Source organism: Octodon degus, unplaced genomic scaffold (assembly GCF_000260255.1).
Source record: "Octodon degus isolate 3935 unplaced genomic scaffold, OctDeg1.0 scaffold00011, whole genome shotgun sequence".
Taxonomy (NCBI): domain Eukaryota; kingdom Metazoa; phylum Chordata; class Mammalia; order Rodentia; family Octodontidae; genus Octodon; species Octodon degus.
The window spans coordinates 423,681-447,542 of NW_004524587.1; the positions used below are offsets into that span (position 1 = coordinate 423,681).

Consider the following 23,862-nt stretch of genomic DNA (forward strand, 5'->3'; position numbering starts at 1 on the left):
ACTGATTAACTTTACACTTTAATAACTTGAGACAGGCTATAATTTCTAAGGCAACTTTCCCAAAGTAATGTAAATGAGACTATAACTTCCAAACTAGAAGGAAAAAATCAAATGATTAAAAAAAATCAAAATAAATTTTTATAAAAGGCATGAAAAGAAAGACAGTAGACTAAGGAAAGAGGAACTGTTCGATCATTTCAGTGTTAGTCAATACAGCTGTACACAACCCTCTCCTCACTATTTAGTTTCTAAAATACCAACCCGACCAGAAATTCTTCAAAAATTAGTGACTGAGATAGACATGAGTGAAAATTACGGGACTGCATACAAATGACAGCAGGAAACATAAGGAAGCTAATTCTGGGAAATTACAGTAGGAAAACGGAGTCTCCTCATGTTGGCTGCACTGTTCTATCCAACAACTTACTTTTGAGAGTAATTCCAATTATTCTGAGATTCATAAAATGATTCCATTTCTCTAAAATAATGTAGCTTTACCATTTTTTTTTCCTGGTAGTGGGAACTGAATCTGAGGCCTCTGCACTGAGTTACACCCCCAGTCCTTTTTTTATTTTGAGGCAGGGTCTTGCTGAGTCACTAGGTTGTTCAGGTAGGGCTTGAACTTGCAGTTGTCCTGCCTCAGCCTCCCAGAGTGCAGAGACGATAGTATGCACCCACTCTATCTGGCTCCTGCTCTGTCCCCACTTCTGAGGTTTTTAATTTTTAAAGCTTTCATGAATACCCACTCGTAATGCACAGTGATTACGTTCATCAGGACTGTGGTGGGACGCTAGACGGGACCAAAAGGGCTCTTTTCCAACCACTCTCCTGAAAGCTGGGCCCACACACACAATCAAGTTTTATCTTTAAAGGGTTCTGAGTCTCCCACAGGAACTCACAGCTACATATCCCTTGGCCTTGTGTTCAACTGAAATTAGAATGCACAGTACCTGCTGAGAGAACACCGTGGTTAATTCTCGGCATGCTCAGAGGAGCGAGCTCAATCCAAAGCTGCCGATTGGGGTCGTAGAGAGGGCACATGCATCGCATCACTGCTGTGGGTTTCCGTGAACTAAGAGAGAAATCACTGATCAGCGGTTCGTGTTTAAGATTCTGTTTACAACAGACATTAGCAGTTTCAGTGTGCTAGATAATGCGTAAGACATTACAGAAAGTTGACTGCCATTATGGTTTAGATGGTGAAAACATTCTGAACTCCTGTTGACAGGGAAACTATCAACAGGCTGTTTCCCACATGGCTTTCCAGGGCTCCGTCCAGCACTTACACTCTCTCCTCCCCACCGACAGTCACGATGCACTCGGAGTAGCCCCGTGGCTTGAAGCTCGCCAGCATGGCCTCTCCCTGCTGCGGCTGGCTGAGCGGTATATTGCTGCACTCTTTGACAATTTCTCGTACCAATGGTTCATTCAGCATCTGTTCTCGCAAGTAACTAGAGTCCAGCCCTGAGACCCACAGTGCTGACATGACGTCCTTCATGTGGACCTGCAGAGGGAGAAGGAAGAACAGGGCACAGGAGGATGCTGTGCTGGGTTCCAGAGGATTCTTTTTCTGATCTGTGAAAACTAAGGTCATAAGGACCTGTCTATCAGGCAAGTGGCCAGTGCCAGATAGGCATCACCAGCCCCTTCCTTTCTGATTCCCAGAGCCTGGGGAATAAGAGTTTAATTTTAGTGAAGCATGATGGCACATGCTATAATCCTGGCCCTCAGGAGGTGGAGGCAGGAGGATGCTGGCAATCTGAAGCCAGCCTGGGCTGCACAGTGAGTTCAGGCCTGCCCTGAAATACACAGTGAGACACTATTTCAAAAAACCAAAAAACTGTAGTTTGAAAAAAAAATTATTAGTTCAAATTTATATCTGAACATCACCACAAGGGGTGTGGGGGGGTATTGGGGGCTAAATAGAGGGAATTCTGAGCTACGTCCCCAGCTCTTTTCTAAGTTACTCTGAAACAGGGTCTCACTAAGTTACCCAGATTTACCTTAAACTTGCCACCCTCCTGCCTCAGCCTAGGGAGTAGCCACTAGGATTTTAGGTGTGAGCCACCATTCCCAGTTCAAGCAGCTTTCTCTGAAAAGGCTCCTTTTCCAATAGGTAAATAGAATATAATTTATTTCATGAACTATATCTAGATAGGTGGAGTTAAATCATACTTACAGAACATTACATATGATAAAAGCTCAGTGCAACGTAGTAAATTTTTTTCATATTATAAGAGAAATACAAGAAACTCAAGAGATTTTCATGGATTTGAAATATCACTTTAAGGTTCATTCTTCTATGCGCTGACTAATACAAGTCAACAGTCTTAATGGCATGAGGTTCCGATTAGCCAAAGGACAGAGAACTGCCTTGTTTCCCTGGCAACCAGGCCCCTCAAGTGTCCTCTCACTGAGGCAAAAGCCCTGGCAGACGCTGGCAGGAACAGTGTTTTCAGAAGTCATGGTGAGCAGGGCATCCTGGAGCCTTCTCTCCCTCTCCCAAGCCACAGAAAAGAGTGTGTCCAAGTCAGATTGACTATAAATTTAAAACAGGACCTGAGAATTATCCAACTTAAGTCAATAGTACAATTATGCAACCGGAAATCTACTCTTTGAAACTAGCCTAATATGTTCTTATATTGCAAAGAGCAATCAGAGCTTTACACAGAGCAGAGAGCCAACTCCCAGTTCCGGCTCCTTCTCCGAGCCCCTGCCCAGAGCGGACCTGAAGACTGCTGTTCCCTAGGATTCTCTCTCCCCAGAATCTCCCCTCAGGTGGAACTGAGGGCCACACTGTGCCAGAGCCCTCCTACCTTCCCCCAGGCCATCGGTCACCCCAGGGTGAGCCCCACACCCAGCTCTCTGCTGCACACCTGAGGCCACCTGCATGCAGAAGAGACACCCAGGGATGCAGGAAGCAGGATGAGCGCTGAGAGTGAGGCTGAAGAGTAGTTCTGTAGTCTCTAGCTTAAGTTTAAAGTGTGTTTCCCCATTAAAATGCAATATCCAACAGATATTATGTTCCTGTGCAGACTGGTCTGAAAGATCATCTTAGTCATAGATGGGAAGATGTCTTACAGGTACCTTTCAGGTCTCAAATCTATTATTTGGATTAAAAAATAAATGAAAAAAACCAACATAAGACCATGTTATAAATGACAGTACCTTTCTCACTTCTGTGTCATGAGCTATCCATCGAATTACTGCTTCAAACACATATCTTTCATTGCCAACATTCAACTTCTCAAGAGAAATCACTTCTTTGAGTTTCTGAGGACTCAGCTCCAGGAATTCTTCTGTGCTGCTGACATCCCGGAAGTGAGTCTCCAGGTACTCAGTGGCCAGGTAGTGGACATGGTGCAGGCAGTAGTGCAGAGCGAAGTCCCGGATGCCGATGCAGTTCTCCGCTGCAATGCAGCCCTCCAGGAACTCACAGCACAGAGCCTTGAGGTCGGTCAGCAGCAGCAGGTCTGCCGCTTGTACCACATCTTGGATTGTATCTTCATTTAGCCTAATCTGTAAGAGGACCAGAAACACTTTACATTGGAATGTAGATATTTTAAAACCTAACTCTCTCCTCTATTAGGCTAAACCACACGACATTTCTGCTCCTATAGGTCAACGGTGAGTGAATACTGACAAGATCACACAGCTCTACCTCAGGAGCATGTGGGCTCTAAGGAACCTCCTACCCACATAAACACATGAGACCCCATTAGCTCTTCCTCGGTCCTCTCTGGCTGGGCAAGTGGACAACCCCTACCCCTGGGTGGTGGTCATGCCCATAACCTGGTGGGATGCATAGGAAAGGGAAGCTCTGCCTTCCATGGGAAACCGTAGGAGGTGCCTCTAAGTATGAATGCCCAGGGCTCCAAGCACAATAATTTACCTTTCTGCTATGCTCCAGCAGTATGTCAAACTGAAGAAACAGGTTCCATCCACCCTCTTAGAAGCCTCATTCTGAATCCCCGAACACCGTACCCAATGCTATGGATACAACTGGGCCTCAAGACTACCCTTTGGTACAAATCCCTACTGTGAGGATTTTTTTCCTGCATTATGAATGTTTTTCCTTAATTTATTTTTAGTTTATTTTTTCCTCACTGAAAAATACTTATAGTTTAGTTTATTTTTGCTCATTGCCACCCCTCTTTCTACCCACATCAGTTTCCCCATGTGACGGTAAAGCAGGTTGGGGTAGGAGCCACTAAACAGTGCCAAGGTCACCCTCATTGGCAAATGCCAGAGCAAGGGTGCTTTCCTATGCTGGGGTGTGCAGAGGAGCACATTCAGAGCATAGCAGAGACACTACTTACCACACACTACACTTCTTATATGGCACACAATAAAACCTGTGATTGCCAACTGCCTTAGAGAGTTAGCAACCAAACTGGAAAGCAGTATCCAAGAAAGGAAAAATCTATTTACATGCATCTTAATTTAGCCGCAAGACAGAGGATAGCTGTAGACTACTCACATACAGGCAAGCGAAGAAACATGAAATTGCATCTCAGTAAAACTAAACTCCAATTCAGGAGTTCATTATAGCTCACCCAGCAGGCCTGTTTCAAATGTGAACTGGGGACAGTCAGACCTGCCTGACCCTGATCACGCTCTCCCTGACCCACCCCCTCTGAGGCTCACACCAATGCCTATGAACCTGAGAACCAGGCAGGAAGCTGGGTGCATGCCTGGGTGTGTGTTGCTACAGTGTCTCCTGGGCTCTAAACTCATTCATTTTTAACAGCACTGTATGTGCCCACCCACTGCCTGTGTCTGGAGGAGCACAGAGCAAAAAGATGAGAGTCACGGAGCTTAACTCTGGACAGAATGGATACGCTGAGAGAAGACAGGCAGCAGGTTCAGCATGCTTGAGAACTTGTAAGAGAAACAGCCCTCACAGAAAAGTCAAGAAAAATAGGAGTGATGAAGGACCAGGGAGAGAGCAGGGCACATGGTCGCAGCAAGAATGAAGGTTCTCACACAGCCACACAGAAGATTCGCCAGCCTCCTCCTGTGGAAAAGCCTGCCCCTCACACCCAAGGTTCCAGTGAGGAGTCCCATCCTGCGCTGTGAACCAGCGAGATGGCTGCAGGGAGGGGGCAGAAAGAAAGAAAGGCTAGCCACTCACTGCCACCTCAGGGAACAAATATACTTCTAGAAATACATTCTGTTCTGTATGGACAGAAAAGGGAAATCAGGAAGCATGGGCACGGTGGGCAGAGACGACTGTGAGTGTCTGTCATCTCTGTGAACACCCCTTCTGGGAATGATGCACAAGGAACTCATCATTTCTACAATGCCTGAGAGACAGAACATGGTCCCCAGCAGGTGGTCACTAAGCAAGACTGGCTTCAAGGTACAAAAACACACAAAAAGGAAGGGGGGATGGGCTGGTTACACTCTTCATATTTTATGCTAGAAGGCAGACCTCAGAATGGCAAAACCCAGACTCAAATTTGGATCAGTTTTACTCTGTGTGCTTCTCTTTTAGTGCAGAGCCCAGAAGAACATGTGTGGGGTGCTGCTGCAAGGAGGAGGCACAAGCCAGGCCCATAGCGACAAGATGAGCACAAGGGTGTTACTGCGCTGGTGCTGCAGCATGCGGAGCTCAGTGGCCTCTCCACTGGCCTCTTCCCGGGTCTCGTACCTGCCCACTGAAGATGTAATCCAGGATCTCTCTCATAACCATTACCGATATCCCTTCAAGTTCAATCTTATAAGTGGATCCATCATCTTTTGGAGGATTATAGTTTAACTTTGTCCTAAGAAAGGGAAAAAAATGTAAAATTTCTATGAAAGAACAGAAATAGCTATAAATACTTCTGCACTCAATTCTCTACAAAGTATATGACAGCAGCATATGCACCTCCACCTAGAAAATGCAGTTTAGCTTTATTTTAGATCAATATATTTTTTAAGCTTTCAACTATAAAATACTGGTTCCAATGTTCAAAACATTACTTCTTAAAAGGCAAAACAACTGTGTATCTATTTTCAACAGTATACCAAGGACTCCTCACATCCACTACCTAAAGCAAAGGTTAAGATATATCAACAATTGGGCTGTTCAGATAGCTCAGTGGATTAAAGCGCCTGCTTAGGCAGACCCAGGGAAAAGGGTTCAATCTCCGGGGTGCTGTGCTGGCCCCCCCCCCCAGCATGCTGAGAGGGCAATTGAGACTGGGCGTGCTAGCGCACGCCTGTAATCCCAGCACCTTGGGAGACTGAAAACAGGAGGATCACTACGAGTCTGAGCTGTGTAGTGAGATCCTGTACCAAATACATTAAAATAAATAATAATTTAAAAAATGGAAGATGATACTGAATGTTTTTTGTAAGTGCCAGCCTCTCCTGCAGTGTGCAAAGCACCTGCAGAGCCACACAGCCTACAGACGACGCACTGCCGACCACCAAGCGGCGATGGTGCCTTGTTGAGGCTGCCAGTGCATTTTGCTCGCCCCCCACCTGCCGTCTCTCTCTGCTTCTGTGGACAAATGGGTCTGTGAAGCCCCTGGCCCATTCACATTGCTCTTTTTTTCTCTAATTGTTCTAAAGGCAGCAAATCTTTACATATTCTGGATAGTTATCCTTTGGCATACTTCACACTTTTGTAAAGGAGACAAACAGTCAAAACAGTAATTTTTCTTTTCTTTTTTGTTTTTGTGGTTTTTTTTTTTTTTTTTTTTTGCTCCGAATGCCTTCAGGGCAGGTTTGGCTGGCTGGAGTTGTGGGAACTGAACTACAGCAACCTGAGGCTGACAGCTTTGTGGAAGCAGCCACTTAAAGAGCTGAGCTAGGGCCAGGCCCCCACTTTTTTGTCTTTTTGAGACAAGATCTCATTATGCAGTTCAGACTAAACTTGAGCTCACTATGTAGTCCAGGCTGGTCTCAAACTCGCAACGATCTGGCTGCCTCAGCCTCTGGAGTGCTGGGATTACAGGCCTGGCCTACCTCCCAATGATTTTGTCACGGCAGTCAACAGACTCCAGTTACTCCGGCATTCTGGTTGTTGTATGAGTTCCTAAACATTTGCACTTGCTGTCTGTACTTACATCATCATGGACAGGTAACAAACTAGTCATGGACAATGTTGGCAGCCCCACACTAGCTGATCATGTGTCTGCCAAGCACAGTCCATGCGCAAGACAGAGCCTATAATCCTCCCACCGAGACGAGAGTCACTCAAGTCTTCTGGGAAACAGTCTTGCTGCATGGCCTCTGTGGGTCACAGCTACATCCCGCCCCCTCCTTTCCCGGTCACCGCTCCTCCCTAGCATGTAACCCTAGCTTGTAGCCTCTCATTTTTGCTCTGTCTTTTCTCCAACTCTCTAGCTTAAACCTTTATATACCTTTAATTTGGCTCCATTCGTTTTTCCTTTTTTTAAAATTTGCCCTAATTTTCCTAATCCCTATCAATGAACTGTCCTCACAACAAGGGCTCAAGTACTTTCTTAGCTTTTCTTTCTCTTAATGTTTGGTTGGTGCAGGGTCTCACTATGCAGCTTAGGCTCGTGGTGATCTTCCTGCTTTCAGCCTCCCCAGCACTGGGATTACAGGTCTATGCCACTTTGCCCAGACTCTGGCCCACTCAGCCTGCCCTGGGGGCGGGGCTGGCGCAGCATGTGGTGCCAGGGATTGAACCGTGGTCCCTGTGCTTGCCTACGCTTGCCTAAGCATGCACTTTAGTCTGCTGAGCTATCTCACTGGCCCTTCTTTTTCTTTTAATTTAGAATTTTTTCATCTTGTGCATAATTTCTATCCCTGACTCATATAACTGAGAATTCAATGAACTGTTGAGGACTGGTGGTACTGAGCTACTGGGTTAATAACTGATCAATGGTTTCTAAATTTTTTTTTAATCTTTTACTTATGTATTTGTTTGGTGCAGAGTCTCACTAGGCAGCTTGAACTTGTAGTGATCCTTCTGTCTCAGCCTCCCCAGCAATGTGTGCCACCAAGCTCAGTTTGGGGGCCAGAACAACATACTGTGGGTTCAAAGGCCAGTAGGGCATGCAGTACTAGGGATCAAACCCGGGTCCTTGTACTTGCCAGGCAGGCACTTAGACTGATGAGCTATCTCCCTAGCCCCTCACCAATGGTTTCTAAAGTTAGGCTATCTATTATAAATCAGCTTCTCATTCCTAGATCTCCAGCCCATCTCCAGGAAGCTGCAGGATCACATGTAAATTTGTCTATTGTCCTTGCTTTTATTATTACGTGATATCAATTTAAAAATTTCTAGAAAATACAATAGCAGTTTGAGAATTTTATAATACTATAAAAAATAGAAATCAGAAGTATTATAAAAATGGCCTCATGTGTTCAGATAAAAATACCCAAGACAGCCACATTCTTCCCTTCTTCCCCAGTTTTATGTTTCTTGAGCAAAACATCTCCCCTCCCTCTCTGCCACTGTTTTTCTCATTTGTAACAGAAGAGGTAGGTTGGATGATCTGAGGTTTGAGATCTCTTCTGCCCCTGAACTGTGGAAGCGGCCACACAGAGACAGTTACCACACAGACGTGGTCCTGAGAGTCTGCCTCTCAGGTTCCCTGGGGCTAAGTCCAGCCGACGCCAATGGTCATTAGCAGTTATGATGACCTTTGTCCCCATTATGCAGTCTGCTTTTCCTCTATCACTGACCATCAAGCCAAGTGTTTTAAAATTTCTTTTTTCTTTTTTTTTACTGGGAAAAAAAGTATATATTTAGATTTAGCCAGCTGGACTCAGTTTAGATGATCCCAATTTTGTTGGCAACATCCAATGTATCATAATTGGGAGCCAGTCAAACATATGCCTTCTTCTCTCCATCAGGTCTGATTAGGGTATTGACCTTGGCAACACTGATGTCATTAGCTTCTTTATAGCTTGTTTGATTTGGTGCTTACTGGCTTTGACATACATAAACAGGAGTGTGCTGTTGTCCTCGATCTTTTTCACGGCTGACTCTGTGGTCAGAGGAACTTGATGATGGCACAGTGGTCAAGCTTGTTTCTCCTGGGGGCGCTCTTCCAAGGGTATTTGGGTTGCCTCCAGAGCCGCAGTGTCTTGGGATGGTGGAAGGTGGGTGAAATTTTATCTTCTTTTTGTGGCTATGAATGCCTTTCAGCACAGCCTTCTTGGCCTTCAAAGCTCTTGCTTTGGCTTCAGCTTTGGGAGGAGCAGGGGCTTCCTTCTTTGCCTTCAGCATCATCTTGGTAAAAAAACAAAATTTTCTGTTCTATTAAAGTTGAGCAGAATGTCAAATGAAAACCAAATTTGCTTGTTATTGACAACACTGAAAAAAGTCTTGGTATGAAAAAAGTTGTTGACAGTTAATAAAGAAGTAAACGTTTTGTTTGTTTCGATGCTGGGATTCAGAGCCTCCTGAATGCCAAGCACCTGCTCTACCACTGAGCTACCCCTCAGCCATGAAGTTTGATTTTCTCAAAGCTTTACACCCACAGAAGGAATCCACAACTTTTAAACAATTACAACACAGCCAAAGTAATTGGCTGGGCACAGAGTCCTTCTCAAAGTTGCTATAAAAGTTCAATGCATCTAAATGCCACTGCAAACAACTCAGATAATCAGCCTGATCCTCCCCTTCTGAGAATCATCTCAGACGTTACTGCAGGGGATCTGATGTCACAGCAATTAAACAGTCTCAGAGACTCTTCTCTTTGATGCAAAATCTTGTCTCCAATAAAGGAAGGATACCACTCACATGAATACAGGAGAATGTGATGCTCAAGCAGAAGTGAAGGCTTACTGCAATGCTGGGTGATTACTCAGAAGGTTTGGGATGACTCATGTCACCTGGAACTGTACAGCTACCATGAACAACAGGCTCCGGAGCATAAGGAGAAGAGCCTGGGCAGCCCTCTCCTGCCCAGTGTTCCTTTGGGGAATCTATTTTACACACAAACTCTGATTCTTTTGTCTTCATCGAGCTCTCAAAAACTACATCAAAAGTGGGTCTTGAGGGTAGAGGACTTTCATGGCAGTAAAACTGCTCTGTATGATACTACAGTGGTGGTGGGTCATTAAACCTTTGCCCAAATCCACAGAATGGAGAGGGAATCCTGACTGAAACTAGTCTCTCGGTGACAAAGACCTGGCAGTATGGGCTCATTGACTGTAATTAACACCTGACAGGAATGGTAATTACCAGGGAGGCTGTGCAGTGTGAGGTCAGGGTAGAGGGCAGATGCCTCTGTACCTTCCATTCAATTCTGCTGAGAACCAGGAACTGTTATGAAAAACAAAAGCTATTTTTTTTAAGGGAACTTTTTAGTACCCCCATTCAAGGTATATGACCTGCAATTTGTTTCTTTCTCTCTCTCTTTTTTTTTTTTTTTTTTTTTTTTGTATTTAGGACAGGGTCTACAGGGTCTACAGGGTCACAGTGCATAGGTCAGACTCATAGTGATCCTCCTGTTTATAGCCTCCCAAGTGCTAGGATAACGGGTGCACGCTACCGTGCCCACTCAATCACCTTCTCAGCGTGCCCTGGGGGCAGGGCCAGCATGGCAGGCCCGGAGATCCAATTCCTGGGCCTTGAGTCTACCTAAGCAGGTGCTTTAATCCACTAAGCTATCTGGCCGGCCCTTGGTTTTTTCTTTTTATGACTATCCTCCTTTCTCAGCCTTCCAGAGTGTTGGAATTTTAGGCATGCGCCACTACCTTACTTTTCTCTGCTTAGACAAAATATCTGAACCCTAAAGTTAAAGGATGTGGGGAGCAGCTGCAGCTAGATCACACATGCAGGGCTAGAGCAGGGGCAGCCCTGAGAACACAACACCTGAGGCGAGCCAGGTGAGCAAGTTATCAGGCAGAGGGATTTCACCTCATTTTAACCTGTCACATGTATGAACAAGCACACTGCCATTGCTGGGGTGCCCTTTCTCCTACCAAGAGAGAGGGTTCCACCTGACCTCAGCTTTCTACATTTTCATTCTTGCTTTCATATGCCCATGACCCTCCCCCTTGAGTTTTTCGAGAGCTGTGCCGGACTTGGGAAAAGGAGGAAAGGTTTATTTAGCTCACAGTTTGTAGAGGTTTCAATCTATAATTGGCTGACTCCAAGGCAGGGTAGCACAGCAGGCAGGCATTGCAGAGAAGTAGTTCATGGTGGACAAAAAATAACAAAGCAAACAAGGGAGAACCACAACTCTTTCTATCTCTTGTATTTTACTCAGGCTATTTTGGGCAGGTAACATTCACACCTTTAATCCTAGTGCTCTTGAGCCAAGCACTGTACCAAGAATCGACTCCAGCATCACACAATCTGGAAAAGCCTCATCTACGAATCCATGAGGCTTTCGGTGACATCTAGGGATAAGCTATAACAACTACCAGGCCCAGCTACTGTTATGAAAAAAGCAGCCTTTAATGGAAGTTCAGTGCCAATCCCACTCATTCTTCTTCCTTCTGTACTGGAGTTTGAACCCAGCGCTTCATGCATGCTAGGCAAGCACTCTACCACTGAGCTATATCCCCAGCCTGCAGTGCTGTTGCTTTGCCCACATTATTTTCTTTCATTTCCTGGTTTCTACCTGAAGAAATTATCATTTTTTACTTCCTACCATGAAGACATTTCCTCTCACAAAGATTCTGGGAGGCCTCCTGATTTGAGTGGAGGAAGAGCAATGTCCAACCTGGCTTCCAAAACCTTCTGGAGAGCATCTATGGAGAAGCAGATTTTGGGGCTCATTCACATCCCAGACCAACCACGTCAGGTTCAAGACTGTATATGTGTGACATTTCCCAGCCTGCCGACACCACCCCACTGACTGGACACCTGTCCAAGCCCCACTCTTGCCATCACACATTCAGTCCTCCATGGAGTCCAGGTCTGCTCAAGCAACATGCCAAGTGTGGCCTTGACACCATCCTCCTATGACAGCAGCTCCTTTCCTCCTGTACTTTTCCTCACAGAATTTATATCATCCAATAAAGTGCACTTGTTCAGTATCAACACTCATGAAAAGAGACACTCTGTTTGTAATAAATGTCTGGTACATGATACAGACTTACTGACTTGATAATGAGCATCTAGCCCTGCAAGCTCAGTGAGTGGTTGTTTCATTTGGCCTAGAAATGAAACGTCCACAAAAATGGCATCATCAGCCAGCTGAATGGCTGGCTATGGGCTTCTCACACTCACAGGATTGTTCACCCCAGCACAGTGGTGCTTTCTCTCTACATCGGTCCAGGGTGGCTATGCAGCCAGCAGTTCAAGAATGTAATGCCCAGGCCTTGAATGGCTCCATTCTGCCCAGTGTCCACGCTGCCATAATCTGCCTCTGCAGAGGTCTGGACAGGTGCAGGTTTCTTGTCTATGTGCGGCCCACCTACACGCATCTTAGCAGCCTCACTGCTCCCTACTCACTGGCCCCCATGCCCTGCTGTGAAACTCAGGGTTACAGAGCGGTGGAGAAATGCAGAGACCAGGAGAGATTTCAAGACACAGGGCTCATTGTCCGTTGTCATGCCAACAACCAACAGCTTAGCACAGGGGATGAAGCCGACCCCTGCACCAGAGGGCCAGAAACAGCTCCTGCCACAGGTGCAGCCACAGCCTCCCCCACACCCACTGCATGGCACAGGACGCACAGAAATGCTTTCCAGTTTCCCTTTGAAGTACTTCATCCATTCCGAAGGTGAAATACAGCATTTGTATTGGCTCTGAGAAACCATGTCCAATTACATCGGCATCTAGAAGAAATATGAGAAGAACAACTGTGTCTTTGAGAGTCACATTACGTGAATGAAAACAAAACTTCCCCAAGGAAGATCATGGTATCTGAAGGAAAGCACGGAAAGCGTGAGTTGCACTAACAGGACAGCTCATGGTCATTCTCACAGGGCCCACACACGGAGGGACAGGAGGGAGGTGGCAGAACAGAGTGTCATGGGGCTCCTGCACATGCATGCCCATAGTGCAGTGACACCAGGTGCAACACAGCCTTCCCTCTAGGAAAATGACAACCTGTACCAAGCCAACAAGAGCAAGTGAGCAAGCAAGCATTCTGCTGGACACACGGTTCCTTCAGGGTTCAGGTCTCAGGTAGTTGGGAGTTCCCACCCTTGAGGAAAAAAACCCCATAAACTCAGTGTTAACAAAATGAACTGTTAACAAAGCATTTCTAGGAGTTTGCGCTTTGATCACTCATGGGAAGAAGCCTCTGGCATTATGTTCTATAAATTCTTTTTTCTCCAGCTTGCTCAGAGCCCAAAGTTGTCCCCATTTTAGTGAATGATACTAGGTTTTACTTGGCTGCTTGAGTCTAGTTTAGGAGACCAACTAATAAACATTAGGACACCCAGCACTCAGGAGGCTGAAGCAAGAAGGTCCCTGAGAGATCAAGGCAAACATGGGATACAAGGGGAACTCAAGGCCAGCCTGAACTGCACAGTGAAACCTCATCTCAAAAACCAACAAAACAAAAACCATGGGATAATGGCTGAGTTATAAAGCATATACAGATGATAAAGCCAGTGAGTGAATATCAATGAGGAACGGAAAATTTACATGATATTAAAGTAGCCTTCCATAAATTATTACTTGTGTGGCATAGCTGTGCACATCTGCAATCCAAGTGCTGGGAAGACTGAGGCAGGAGAATCACTGCAAGTTCTCAGCCAGTCTAAGCTGCATGAGTTCAAGATCAGCCTGAACAACATAGCAAGACCTTGTCTCAAAAAAAAGAAAAATTATTAATGAATTGTGGGAGGAGAAAGCAGTGTGCTAGCCAAGTCACACCCCTTAACCACATAACTGAGCCCAACACTACCAGGGCCGGGACACTAACATGGGCCTTCGGCTTCAATGCATATGGAAGGACAACTCTCACCTATGTAGCGTGTGTTTTTGTCAACAGGGCATGGCTACAGCCATGTTCGTTATCATCAGAGACGAACCAACCTACGTGGAGGGACAGTCTACACAGCAACTCATCGGTAATTCACCAAAAGGGCCAAAGTCATGAGAGAGAAAGTGCAGGCTACAAACCAAGGAGAATGACCAGAAGGTTGTCGTCAGCATTGCAGCAGGCATTGGAGGGCAAGATGCAGATCTCTGGGAGTGGCCATGGAGGTGGAGGTGGAGGCAGGAGGCAAAGAGGGGGACAGCACAGGCACTGAAGTGGAGTGGGGTGCACTCAGTGGAGAGAAATGCCTTTGCTTTCCAAAGCCTGGGCAGCGCATGAGTCTGTCCCCCTCCAGAGGTCCTGTTCACCTCCTGGACTTCACCTGGGCAAACACACAAATGCCCCTCAGGGCTTAGGTTTCTTTTCAATTGCTTGTTTTGAAGTAATTTTAGGTAGCAAAGTTTTAAAAAATTATATAGAGTTATTGTATTTCCTTCATCTAACAATGAGATAAGAAATTCCTACTGGACCACCAGTACCTCTCACTAGGTGAGCGCTAAACCCACCCCAGCTTCCTGATGCCTCGCTGTGCTCTCGTCCACCATGCACTGCATGCTGCTGTCTCTGTTCTCCACGCTTCTCCTGGCGGCAGCCTGGAGACCTCATGCTTTGCTGCACTGGTCAGTGCTCTGCCTCACCCCTGGCCTGGGGTTGGCTGTTTCTGAGGCGGCTGCGCATCTGGAGCAGGGACAACAGGAAGGAGGCTGTTCCTATCTATCTGCCAGGGCAAAAAAGGCTCACTGCTGGCAACAACCTGGTCATTTGGTTAAAGTGACTCCTTTGGGTTTCTGCTGTAAACTTACCCCCTCCCCTTTATAGTTAATAAATACACTGCAGGAGCTACCTGGAGAACATACAAATATTATTTTCTTCTCACTCTTGCCCACTGATCTTAGCACAAGCCTATAGTTCTGTCTTTCAACAATTACCACTGTGGTATTTTGATGACAACCAACCAACCAACCAAGCAACCTCCTTTCCTCCCTCCTTCTCTCCTTCCCTTCCCCTCTCTCTTCTTCCTCCTCCTCCCTCTCCTTCTTCTTGTCCCTCTCCCTCTCTCTCTCTCATGCTGGCCCTGAACTCAGTGTCTTTCCTCAGTCTCCTGGACAACTATAATTCTTCCCTCCCTCCCTCCCTCCCTCCCTCCCTCAGTTCCTTCCTTGCTGATGCAGAACTCACCATCCTCCTGACTCAGTCACCTGGGCAACTACAATTCCACCACACTTGACCTCAATGTGATTTTCAATTTTGGTCCTTTCTACACATATTAAAGGAAATTATATTGTAAAACAAAGAACTGTCTCCTTGCTTCCATTGATTCATTTATCCATTCACAGACACAAGAATGTTTATCAATCTATACTATTGTATTTATTTTTTTGCTCAAAATGCTGCAGCTCTGACCACAAGGGCCCTTCAAGCTGCCCCGGTGCCCTCGTCAAAGCCTGTCTCCTTTTGAACCCCTCTTTACTTTCTGGCACAAGATGCTTCAAGCTCGTGGTATATTTTTCCTCCCCGGGTACTAAGTCAATCAGCTCTCCAAAGGCAGAGTGTTAACTATTAGCTGATTAAGCCTTTTTCTAGTGAGGGAGAGTGAAGAGTGATGGGGCCTGTGTGAAGCAGACGGGCCAGTCTGAGTATGAGCAGATGCTATGGGGTGAATGGTAGTTGGACCTGAGCACCATGGCAGTGCTGAGGAGGAAGGTGCAAGTGACACCTCCAATGATGCCCAGGTTTCTACCAGAAAGTCTGGTCAACCACCAACAGGCAGAGGGGACAGAGGGCAAAGCACACAGCGATACAGTGGGGATCACTGGATTTAAGGTGGCCATGCAGCAGGTGGCTGGATCTGCAGGCTCAGGAAAGGAACAAGGCAGCCAGCATCTCTGATGCAGACGACACTGCCAGGGGAGACGGCATGCTGGGCTCAGAATCTTGTGCCTAATCAGGGTATACAGGCAGACAGGGAGGAGAACCAGAAAAAAAACTAGTGGAAATGGGAAAAAGGATGTCACAGAAGCTTGAAGAGACCAAGTGCCAACAGTAAGAGTGGATAGACCAAGGAAAACAAAACACTTAAATGTTTTCACTAAACTGGGGATTAAAGAGGTCAGGGGACAGCTCAGTAGAATAAGTGCTTGCCTGTCAAGCGCCAGGGCCTGAGTTCAATCCCTGGTAGTGCCAAAAAAAGAAAGAAAGAAAGAAAGAAAGAAAGAAAGAAAGAAAGAAAGAAAGAAAGAAAGAAAGAAAGAAATTGGAGATATTTGACAGTTTTTAAAAGCATAGCTGCAATGAAGCAACGAGACCCAAGTCCAGAGCAAAATAAAGACAAAGTGAGAGGCAAGATTGTGCAAGGGCAAGGAGAGATAAGTATTTCAAGAGGTTCCGTTGTGCAGTGAAGGAAACACTGCTCCTGTCCTGACAGAGGAGGAGAATGCAGTCTCTGTGCTCAAACACCTGCACATCTCCTATATGCCAGGCCCAGAAAAGGCGGAGGCTTACTTTCATGCCAGGGAAAAGGAATCAGAAGAGAAGACAAAAACTGAAACAAGAAAGAAGAGGTTATAATAAACTGGATTAGAGAAGAGAGACGAGAAAGGGGAGTGACAGGCCTGAGTGTTGATCCTTGCTCTGCAGAAGAGTGGTACTAGGTAACCACCACACCGGATTCAACAGTACTAAAGTGACCTTCACACATTAGGTCTGAACATCCAACAATTTTAAACTCTAATACTATGGATGAAAAGTTAACAAATTACCACTTGCTGCCTGTTTTTATATGGCCTTTGAGCCTTTATATTTTTAAAAGGTTGTTAGAACAACAATGACCAAAAAAGAAAAGAAAAGAATATGTGACACATCATGTGTTACTTGCAATGCTGAAAATATTTCCAACTCTTCACAGAGAAAGTCTGTCAGGCTCTGCTCTGAACAGCAAATACACATCACTTGAAATCCAATCTAACAGAGATGCAGAACAATAACGCTGAGAAATAAGTTCTTGCAATGACAATACGGACAGTTATACAAAATAAACAGCCATGTCCTGTGAGCATCTGTGTGCGGTAATACAGTCTTCCTAGACACTGATCTCATTTCACAGAAGTGAGCCTCTATTTTCTGACTTTGGAACAATGATAGCCCTCAAAGTGGATTTTCCTCTGCCCACAAAAATCAAAGAAAACAGAATCCAAATGATTTTCACTGAGCTGTAAAAGGCTCAAGTCAAAAACTTCTGACATAGCCAGTCCTACAGATAACCCCCTACTATTATGGACTACTGGACTATATTGGATTATTTTGAATTCACGCACCTACAATATTTAAATGGCAATGGAATACTCATCTCTGACAAAAGTAAACAAAAAAGAGGGACATAAATGAAGGACTATTTTGTATCTGTATATACAAAATATACAGATATACAGCTACATTCTCTAAATTCAATGAGAAGAAAGATTTGTACTAATAGTGTTTGGACAGGATATCATGTCTGCATCTTGTACTATGAATAACCACTACAAAGACGATAATATGCAATATACTAATTATTATAACTGTCCTCCTAACCTGTTTTGAGACTGTCAATGCTATTTCTCAATAAAATTAATAAAAAATGATTTTTAAAAATTTGTTTATAGTATCACTATTTAGAAGGAAAGCACCCCCCCATTGAGATGGCTTAACAGAATGATGAAGTAAATTATATGTAAGAGTGATATGATGTAGTAACAAATAGCTGTCTGGAATTCTTTTATCATCACTGTATCCTTACAATACACAACACTGTCTCTACCCTGGGCAACTGCTACATATACCTATTGCATCTTGTTTTTCTTTCTTTTTTTTTCTTCCCTTCAATTCCCCCTCTCTTTTCCAGATCCTCTCCTTCCAAGCTCTACAAAGTCCACACAAATAACTATTTAAAATAATGATTGTGGGCCAGGGAGATGGGTCAGTAAAATAAGTGCTTGCCTGGCAAGTGCAAGGGCCTGAGTTCAATCCCCAGTTCTGCCAAAAAATAAATAAATAAATAAATAAATAAATAAAATGATGATTGTGTGCCATCAGATTGAGACTTAAAAAAAAGAGGAATAGGAAACGACTTTAAGAAAAAAAGGATGAGCCATAATTTGTATATACAGGTTATGACTATAATGATATATTTAGTACACTGTCCAGAACCAGAAATTAACTTAGGGTGACATAAGTGATTGACCTTTTGTGATTTTCCATATTTTTGAATACAATACATTTTTTTAAAATTTAAATCTACTTCTTGCAATTTCAAAAGTAAAATGGTCAATAAAATTACCTTGTAAAAGGCAGTTTCAAAATGTACATTTAAATTTTAAGATGAGGGCCGGGGAGATAGCTCAGTAGAATAAGTGCTTGCCTGGCAAGCGCAAGGGCCTGAGTTCAATCCCCGGTTCCACCAAAAACACCCTGTAGACCCTTCCCTAAAACACACAAGTTCACACACACAAAAAAAAAAAAAAAAAAAAAAAAGAAATTATAAATTTTAAGATGAGTTCAAAGAGAGAATCATGATACAGCAACTAGAGAAAAGCAAAAAATTCTTCTAGAATGAAGCAAGCCTGATTCCTTGTTTTGGTCACACCCTGACCTTTTGAAAGCACACATAAAAGAAAGACATTCATGCCACAACCTGTCACACAATTCTAGATTTTCTGCTTAGAAACTATTTTTCAGGAGGTTTCTATGACCTTCAGACCCATGCAAAAGGTCCAGAGCAAGCCCTTCTGATGGGGGGGGGGGGGTTTCCTCTTGCAAACTTTCCCTTTCATTAAAAGTTGGCCTAACCGGTCCTTTTCGCCATAAGGTCTGACAGATACTAAGGACTACACAAGCACCATAGGCTTTACTCATTTTCCATTTTCTTCTTCCCAGTGCAAAGAGCTGGGAGAATTTGTAATAAGTTCTCAAATAAAGTGGGCCTCCTGAGCAAATACAAAGGAAAGTAGAAGTTATATGAATTTATAATTGTCTTTGTATTCATCTTTTCAAAGTAGTTCAAATCAAAGCAATAACTAAATGATAAGAAACTGTGTTCCTCTTTTTTATGAAGGGGTGGGTTTTTTTGTTTGTTTTTTGTGCAGGGTCTCACTATGAAGCTCAGACTCATAGTGATCGTCCTGATTTCTGCCTCTCTAGTGCTGGGATTACAGGTGTGAGCTCGGACTCCATCACTGGCTCAGTGCACCTGGGGGGGGGGTGCAGCGTGTGGTGCCAGGGACCGAACTCTGGCCCCTGGGCTTACATAAGCAAGCGCTTAGTCCACTGTGCTATATCACCAGTCCTTATGTTTCTCTTTTTTAAAAAGGAGTGGAGCAGGGGAGAACAAAAACCAAAGCATTATACACACACACACACACACACACACACACACACACACATGTTCCTTCAGCAAGTGTGAGACAGCTCCAGGACTGGCTTCTGTTTAGCATATTCATGCTCAGTCTTCAGACCTTTTTTCCTTTTTCTTCTGGCACCTCCTGAATTTATGCAAACTTCTCCAAACAACTAGAAGCTGCAAATGCTTTCCAAAATGTTGTCCAGGGAATGAATACTCTCAGCTAATTCTCCAGTCATGTTGGAATAAAAGCACTCTCTCTGGAGCTACTATTTCTGAATACAGAATTTGCTTTCTTCTTCTCCTAGGTTTCTTGGCATCAGAAACAGATTTTGTTGGAACTGAGTGTATCTAAAGTAGGACAAAATCCAGACTCCCTCACGGGTGACCTGCCCTAGGACAGTCACCGTGTCTCTCTCCTTGGCCCTAGCATCTACTCAGCTACTCTGTAAAATGTTTTGGCAACATGAAGTTTCGTCTTACTTGCAAGTGGTATGTACTGCACCTGAGCTTCCTCATCAGTACTCACACACTGCCGTCAACTCTGGACCCCCAGCACGTTCCACTTATGGCTTTACTGCCCCAGCTCAAGAGAGACCGGCTAACAGCCTTTAAAAGCACCCAGCCCACCAGGCCACCCTGCTTGTCCTACTAGAGAAAGGACCAACAGATGCCACATACTCAGGTACACACTACATCAGAGGGGACCCATGGTGACAGGGTGTGTGTGCACATTTGGCAGAAGAAAAATGGCAAGAAGAAAGGATTATTTGAATGAGGTCTTGCAGGAAGAACATCTCTTTCTTCCTTCTTCCCTCCCTGCCTCACTTCCAATAGAGTAAGACCTGACTTACAAACTTTCACAGATACTAAAGGACCTTGTATTATGAACATTCGTGAGTGTAAACAAATCCCAGCAGTAGCTCACGGGTCTGCCAGACACTTGCAAGAATGCTGTGTGCTTACTGTACAGTGCCAAAGTGTACAGTTAGTGCCAACCAGAGCTCAGGATGTCTGGAAGCAAATGGAAGAGCAGGGTTGGTATAGAGGGGCCTGCTAGGATGCGCAAAGCAATGCCATGGAAGCAAAAGCGAAAATACTATACTGTACCACTACTTTAACATAGGTAGAAAAGTAAAACTAGTTTACTTGCAGTGTGTGTGTGTGTGTGTGTGTGTGTGTGTGTGTGTCTCTCTCTCTCTCTCTCTTCTTAGTGCTTTACATTGTATATTTGTGTCAAAGATAAATAAGGCTCCCCTTGCTGGGCTTATGAATAAATCCAACTTACCAATGTTCTCCTGGAATGGAGCTCATTCATAAGACAAAGACTTATGGTATGGGGACTGAACCCAGTGCCTTCACATTAAACTATATTCCCAGCCCCATTTTAATTTTTCATTTTAAATTTTGAGATACAGTTTAAGTCACTAAGTTGCATAGGCTGGACCTCTTTCCTCAGCCTCTCAGAGTACTGGAATCATAGGCATGTGTCACCATACCAAGCTTCAACACGTCTTTCTCACCTTCATCCTTAGTTCCTGCATCAAATAGCAACCCGCTGACTTCTTCCCCCATCCTCAAGGCTCGTTGTCACTCAGGCACCTATGACACTGTGGCCCTGTGCCAGTCTTAAGTCACTCTGGCCTCGTCCTTCCCAGCCTATCAACAGGCAGCCGCTGAAGTACAGCTCTACCACATACACAGCACAGTCTTTAATGAGCAACAGCCGAAAGTCACCCGGCACCCCAGAGAGCCATTCCCTCCTGCTTGGATGAAGCCCCAGCACAACCCCATCAGCCTGTTCCCCACGCTATCTACACATGCTGTCCGCTGTGTGAGCCCTGGCTCCTATTCCAAATATCTGCCCACCACCCCAGTGCTCCAGGGCCTTGTTCAATACAACCCTTCCTTCTATTGATGGAACATGTAGTTGTTCCCCTCAGGACACCTGAAGTACTTCTAGAAATGTCCATGCAATTAAAAGTTTTTGTTCCATACTTTAAAGAACTAAAAAGCTTTTTCAAAACTAATTCATAAAAAATTTTAAGAGTAGATTCTATACTTTACAAAATTATTCTAAATGTTCTAAATGCCCTCAACCTATACCCGCAGTGTTTGATGATGAGCAGGCTCCTATGGGTAACAAAGGGGTCTGGGAGCCATTCCGGGGTCTCCTTTTCCTCACCACAAGTTCTAAAGTCAGACACTGTGGAGCCAGCCCTCGCTTCCCTGCCAAACTCCAGGCCAGGGAACCCCACTTCCAGTCAGGACACCAACAGCAGCCTCATATACAGCCCATTTCCAAGCGCGGCTTCTGTAATCCATTTTCACTACTGAAGCTTGAGTGACATTAAAATTTTTACAAGACTGAGTGTTCCCCTTCTTAAAATCCACTGATGCCTACACATAACTCCCAAAACCTAAACTCTCACAGCTAAGACGCCAAAGAATCGTCATTTTGCTCCTTTCTCCCACCTCCCTCACCAGCCCCCACCCCCATCCCCACACACACATAGCTCACTTGGGGCCCTGGAACTGGGCAAGTGGAGCAAGGACGGCAACTTCAGCTGGCCCTGAGAGCCTCCATGGGATCAGACCTCTGCCCTTCCTTCTGAGCAGGTGGCTCCCGCTCCCTTGGCCTTCCTGCTCTCTTCCTGTCCCTGCCATCCCTCCTTCAGAGCAGTTTCAAACAGTACATAGAGCCTAGTCTCTTCCCAGCAAACCACAGTGATCACCCTTTCAGACTATTCCTGTGGCTCTGTGATCAGACTACTTCCGGTGGATGCGGAAATGCAGTCTGTCTGGTTCAGGCACTCAAGAAAGTGGAGTGGTGAGCGTGCATATCTGAGAAACTCAGCCAGATCCCATGTGCTCTACACAAAGACAAGGGTGTCTGAAATGCGACTAACAGGGCTACTGACTCAACAAAGAATGGTCAAATGAACCAAGGAATAAATTTTTGAACAGACTTTCAGAAGTGTCTACTTCAATAAATCTATTCTTTCCCCATTTCTGAAATTCTGACACAATCATGTAACACCAGAGTATGCAGTAATGAAAAATTAAGTGCATATCTAAAGTAATTTTAAAATCCTTATCTCCATATTTATTTCCTTCACTTGCCTCCCAGGGGTACAAAAATAAACACACCAAGTTAGGTCTCTACCTCCCCAGAATTAGTTCTGACAGTCTGTGGGAAACCACTGAGTGCTCCTCAATGGTAGGCAAGGGAAAGGGAACCTTGGCAGGTGTGGCACTGTTTAAGCCACTGAGATGGGGGCCGTTGTTCCCCTTCTCACCAGCTCCTCACAGGTGCGGAGACTTTTTTATTTCCTGTGTATTCACTTGTTGTATGAGTGACTAACCCTGTAATACACCCCTGATAGTCAACACTGAGCATAGGAGATCCCTTAACAATGAACTGCATCTGTGATGAAATACACAATAGCTTTGGACAGCACTAATTCTGGAATTGTATTACTGATAAAAGAGCCCACACACACATGGCTGAAGCCATGATGCTATTTCTGAAGACTGGCCCAAAAGCTATGGCAGGGAGAAATAAATTCCTGAGCCCTTTTCCTACTGATATGAAAGAACATGAAAGAGAACAACTACTACAGAAGGTAAGAAATGTGAGAATTTTACTTCCTCCCTCCCAACCACAGGGACTAGAGTTTGTAGGCTAGAGGCTGGTATCTGTTCTTCTGCAAGACAGGAGCTGTTAAGGAAGCCAGACCCAGAGGAGCCTCTGCACTGCTATGGTCGGTGTAAAACCTTACCCAGCTCCAGCCCAGGAAGAGAAGCTGAAGGCTCAGGGGGACCACGTCCATACGGAGCCAACAGAAGATGACACAGCTGTGAGTCTTGCTGGTTTCCAAGTTCGCGTGAAAGTAGAAAGTGAGGTACGGCAAGCAGGAAGAGTACAAACTTTCTCAGAGATCTCTCCCTTTAAGGACTTTCAGTGCTCTATGAAATGTCACCATCCTTAAAACCTCTGGCTGATCAGTTCCAGCAAATGCCCTCTACATGTTAAGAGAGACCCATGACAACCTCGCATCCTGACTTGAGGTTTCAACATGAAGTTTCCTCTAATGATACAAACAATTTAAGTGGTATAAGTCTGTAGACATTCTGAGCTCAATAATACCAAACAATTTGCAATTATTCAGAGGCACTGGCAGTGGGTACCTGATGAATGCTAAGTGACTATAAAATAATATACCTATTCATGTTACCATTTCATGCTAACATAAACCTAATAAGTACCAAGTGGTCTTTAAAACTGCTCCTAAAAAGATACAGGAATACTTCATAGTGGAGGGCTGGGGAGATGGCTCAGTGGAATAAGCGCTTCCCTGGCAAGCACAAGGGCCTGAGTTCAAACCCTGGTTCCACCAAAAAAAAAAAACCCCAAAAAAACCAGAAATGACAGCAAAGGCACCACAGAAATACTTCATAGTGGAAGGAACCACAAAATAACTATGAGCACTTAACTATACGCATTTAAGTTTCTCTATCCACTAGCATACTAACTCCCAAAAGGAAAATAAAAGATAGCTTACCTTT

General features: G+C 44.8%; 1 protein-coding gene across 2 annotated transcripts in view; it reads right to left on the reverse strand.

Moving 5' to 3' along the window:
• Gan (gigaxonin) overlaps positions 1–23,862 on the reverse strand; it is a 51,518-nt gene that overhangs the window by 20,223 nt on the left and 7,433 nt on the right. For both annotated transcript variants that reach the window (XM_023709351.1, XM_004625759.3), the window contains exons 2-5: positions 5,654–5,768; positions 3,169–3,519; positions 1,287–1,504; positions 951–1,072 (exon numbers count right to left, since the gene is read on the reverse strand). In XM_023709351.1, coding sequence (XP_023565119.1) covers positions 951–1,072; positions 1,287–1,504; positions 3,169–3,519; positions 5,654–5,768 — 806 coding nt within the window. The remainder of the gene's footprint in view (positions 1–950; positions 1,073–1,286; positions 1,505–3,168; positions 3,520–5,653; positions 5,769–23,862) is intronic.